Source organism: Pomacea canaliculata, linkage group LG2, assembly GCF_003073045.1.
Source record: "Pomacea canaliculata isolate SZHN2017 linkage group LG2, ASM307304v1, whole genome shotgun sequence".
Classification (NCBI taxonomy): Eukaryota; Metazoa; Mollusca; class Gastropoda; order Architaenioglossa; family Ampullariidae; genus Pomacea; species Pomacea canaliculata.
This window is the reverse complement of record NC_037591.1, coordinates 19,111,933-19,116,237: the sequence shown is the minus strand read 5'-3', so window position 1 is coordinate 19,116,237 and position 4,305 is coordinate 19,111,933. Positions and strand designations below refer to the sequence as shown.

Here is a 4,305-nt window from a genome sequence, read left to right as displayed (position 1 = left end):
TAAATGTTGACCATTGACTGTTGATTGACATAAAATTTCAAGCTTTGGTTTGTTGAGATTGAAATATTTTTAAAGCTTTGTCTAACATCGGAGTCTGTAAAGGCGTTGACAAACAGTTATAAAAACATTCTTTGTAGTTATTTTAAGTATATAATGCTCTTGCCTTTTGCTAAATAATCTACAATTTGTTGCATTTTAAGTTTCAATCGAAGTTGATAAGAATTACTATGATGAAAACAAAAGATAGCGTAGCCATAATTGTTATTTCAGTACAAATGTTTATCTCACTATTTGTAAAATGAATTAACAAATACTTTGTCAAACTAGTTTGAAGGGCTGTGTAGGTATGAATGATGTACAATGTGTTGTTGTTTGCCATGTTGTAGGTGTGTCCGTCTGTGTGTGTGCAGGAAAGACGATGACGGACGGCAAGAAGAAGCAGGGGAGATGGCAGTGATGGGGGATGTGGTCATCCTCCTGTGCATTCTGCTATCAGTTGGCTCCCAGCTGGTGGGGATGCTGGTGCCGGGCTGGTGGGTCTACCCGGCCAACGACAGTGGCTCCATCAACGCCAGCACCACGACCTACGGCTTGTGGGTGACGGTCATTTGCGTGGAGGGCGACTGCAACGAGATTCCGACAGACACATCGGGATCAAACGGTTCGTTTCGAAGAAAGAAAGAATATTGTCAGAAACTTGAGCAGACATTCTTTTGTCTTTAATATAAACTACAAATAGTTTTGCTTTGTACGTAACATGATTCCTTATTCTCAAAGCATATGTGACATTAACAAATGATTGATTTGGAATGTTTTAAAAATCAATTGTTAAGTAATATATATATATACAGGTGTATAGATAGAATGGGGAAGAGAGAGATAGCCAATGTAGTAGCATCCATCTGTTCCCATCAAAATCCTACCAGACATAATATGCATCAATAGTCTTCAGTTGTATGGAATTATTGTAACAAACTGTTACATTTGCTTATTGTATCACACTACTTTATACTTGCTTACTTCGCAGTTTATTTTTGTTTGTATTGTTTTCGTTTGTTTTAATTGATAAGGGAAAAGAGAGTAAAAAATTTCAACAATGAAATATTAAGATCCTTCTAATGTTTCAACTTTAAAAATAAAACAAAAATCCTATTCGATTAGCATTATCTAGATGTAGACGGCCGTTGGACTAGGAACCTTGACATTTTATCTGGGATCTCGCACATTTCTTTGTGGCAATAATATTAACTCTTCATGCTTGCGGGAGATGCACATTCTCGCATGTTTCAATTATTCAATGAACCTAGCTAATATCTGTCTGTAGTGAGTTTGTAGAACGTTTCAAAGCGGGCACAGATTAAATTATGGTTTAATTACTTGTGTTAGATAGCCAGCTACCGTAGAAAAGATAACTCAAAATACCATTCGACTCTTTCTCACAGTGGTGCAGCTCCGTGCTTAAGATGAATATATATTTTTGTTGGTTTTGTTTTTGGTAGCATGAATACCTAATTGTTATCAAAACCTTAGTCGATAGAAATGAATATATTGTTAACAGCTTTCATCGCTCAGATTTATTCCCGTTTCTCTGTAACAACACTAAACTTTAGCACATTAAGGTTGAAGAACAGTTTAGCAGATGAAGACAGGAAAGCTGTAGTAGGAACACCGGTGAGGAGTTCAGGTTCTTTTTATACAAAACTGTAAAAAAACTCATTTGATTTGCTGTCTGAGCGGGTATTAATAGGGTGGTGTAGAGGTTTAACCAGACAGTAAACTATCAAAGCCTGAGGGTTTAATTAACGTACACATTTTATTGTTTGCGATGGACCCGGTGTCCGAGGTACGAGTGTCACGTGCATTCAGACCAAGCTGCGCGGACTGACACGAGGATGGTTATGATCGAGCTTCGTGTTCAGATGGAGATGGGGAAAGTGTGTGAAGAGAAAAGAACTTTGCGGGAGGACTGTTAAAGCACTACTCGAGACCTAATCTAGAAACATTAATAGAGAGACTGTAGTGGTGGTAAGGACGCCTAGAAATATCCAGTACTTCTCACTTCAGACAGTAAACACTTTCTCCGCATCCGAGTAACAGCTGTGGGTGCCGTGGGCAAGAAGTTCTCAGGGTGTGGACAGATGGTCCTGACGATACGTGCAGGTTGTAGATGTTGATGAGTTTAGTGCCGCGAGTAAGCCCCAGTCCTCACCCTCACCCCGGAGCAGTAAGTTGAGAGTGTTAGCGGAAGGCCGGCAATTAACCCCGGTATTGTATCTTGTTTTCTGTTCCACCACTAAATATAACCGTCTGATGAAAGGATAAGAAGCATTTTGTATTTTTCGTTCAATCTTGTTCAGGTTTAGAACAATGGTTACATAGAAGTGCTTAATTATTTCTGTTCCTCATTTAACAGAATTATTACCCTTGTGCATTTAGAGGTGGTCTATGAACTTTGCATTTTGTATTTATATGACTATACGAGGTGTGGGATCCTTCTGAAAAAATATCCACATCTTCTCTTTTGCCTTTGCCAATGCTTCAAAAACAAATACAATTAAAAAGATTAAAATAAGCAATTACTTGTATCTTTCTTAGAAATTAAACAAACAAATACAGCTGATTATTTGAAAAATATGGTAATATATGTGGTTTGATATGTACCGAAAAAGTGGTTTGTCCTGCTGACTACTGTTTAATTCCTTAAATCAGCACGTAAGTGGCTAAAGTGTTCTGTCCTCCATGTCGTTGCAGCCTGGTTGCAAGTAACTCAGGTGTTTGAGAGTGTGGCCGTTGGCTTCTGCCTGCTGGCGGCAGCCTGTCTCGTGGTGACCAACCTGAGAAGCGAGTTAGAACTCTTCCTTCTGCTTCGCCGCCTTTCTGTCTTCCTCCTCGCGGCTTCAGGTGGGTTCCTCCGCCCCTCCCCTGAGCAGTCATCAACATAGTTCTGAGCCTGTTCTTTTCAATTTTTAAAGATGTAATTTTAACAGCCTAGTGGTCGCTAGTAACAGCAACAATGTCAGTGATCACGATTTTAACTCTTGTTTACTTCTTCTGTCATTCAGCAACTTCAGTCTTGATTGGAATGGCGGTGTTTCTGAAGAAGTCTTCAGGTCTCGCTCGCTACCCGCTGCGCAGCACCTTTGTCGGTCGTCTGGAGTGGCCCATCGTGTCGGCCTGTCTGACGGTCTTCGTGGCCGTCATCATCGGCGACAAGCTTCGCCGGCAACACCAGGAGGACCTCACTGTCTGCCCAGTGCCGTAGTGGTGTCAACCTCGCATGCAACACATTCTCAAACAACGATGGAATCATTCTGCCATGGATTGTTTGTGCTCGAGCATCAACAGCCTCTTCAAGACAGATGATGACTAAAAGCGTGAGCTTGGCTGCGAGCTTTTGTGCCGAAATCTCAAACTATCTTATACAGTCAATGATGACAAGTGTCACAAATGTTGTCCGTTTATAATAGATAAGAACTCCGTCTCTGAAGTGCATTCACAGAGCTGATGTACGAGAAGAGACTTGTGAAGTTGCCGACGATTTTGTTTTTGGTTATATTTGCTTCTAAGGAAATCAGTAATTACTCTTTACCGTCGTTCATTGCTGTATCATGTCCCATATCTAATTCGTCAAAACAATAACAAATTATCATGTCATTAAGTCGTTACTGTTGCTGTTACTGTTGCTGTTACTGTTGTTGTTACTGTTGTTGTTACTGTTGTGACATTTCATGTCACTAATTCTGCCTGGATTTGGGTTTGGCATGTTAATCAGACTTTAACCAGGATTCCTGCTCATAGCACCGATATAACTCTTATACTATCGACCTGCTTTGTATGCACTTCCGACTTATTAGGAGCGTTTAGCAGAATTAACCCCTGTAACCTGATATTAACCTGATAGTAACCTGATAGTTTGTGTCGTCATCATCTTTATTGTTACTGCTGTTGCTGCTTACCTACAATTCTTCTGTTTTTTTAAGTACTGCTCTTTCGCGTTTCGTTTCTGAATGCTTCTGTATATTTTACATCAAGGAACAAAATTCCTACAAGCCACACGAATCTGATTTTGATAGGAAATTGTATGATTTCGTGTCCAGTTTGGAGCTTTCTCCGCCTAAAGAGACTTTTCGCAGTTCTTTCCAGTTTTATCAAGTGGATTTGCACGCTCATGAGCTCATTAGTGCAGGCCCTCTCTCTCTCTGTCACACGCACACACACACACGTATTACACACACACGCACGCACAAATACACAAACAGCAGAAGAGAGAGAGAGAGAGAGAAAGAAAAGAACCTGTAAAACACA

The 4,305-nt window shown here is 40.3% G+C and overlaps 1 protein-coding gene across 1 annotated transcript; it reads left to right on the top strand.

Annotated features, from left to right (window-relative positions):
- Nucleotides 1-447: 447 nt before the first annotated feature.
- On the top strand, nucleotides 448-3,980 carry LOC112556947. Its single transcript, XM_025226456.1, has 3 exons — nucleotides 448-661; nucleotides 2,752-2,901; nucleotides 3,063-3,980. The coding sequence occupies exons 1-3, from the start codon at nucleotides 448-450 to the stop codon at nucleotides 3,260-3,262; spliced, it is 564 nt and encodes a 187-aa protein (XP_025082241.1). The 3' UTR covers nucleotides 3,263-3,980.
- Nucleotides 3,981-4,305: the final 325 nt, after the last annotated feature.

Excerpts from the sequence above, each read along its gene's own strand:
- LOC112556947 (XM_025226456.1), top strand. The coding sequence starts at position 448 with ATGGCAGTGATGGGGGATGTGGTCATCCTCCTGTGCATTCTGCTATCA. Across the intron at positions 662-2,751 it reads AGACACATCGGGATCAAACG|CCTGGTTGCAAGTAACTCAG; the intron begins GTTCGTTTCGAA and ends ATGTCGTTGCAG. Across the intron at positions 2,902-3,062 it reads CTTCCTCCTCGCGGCTTCAG|CAACTTCAGTCTTGATTGGA; the intron begins GTGGGTTCCTCC and ends TCTGTCATTCAG.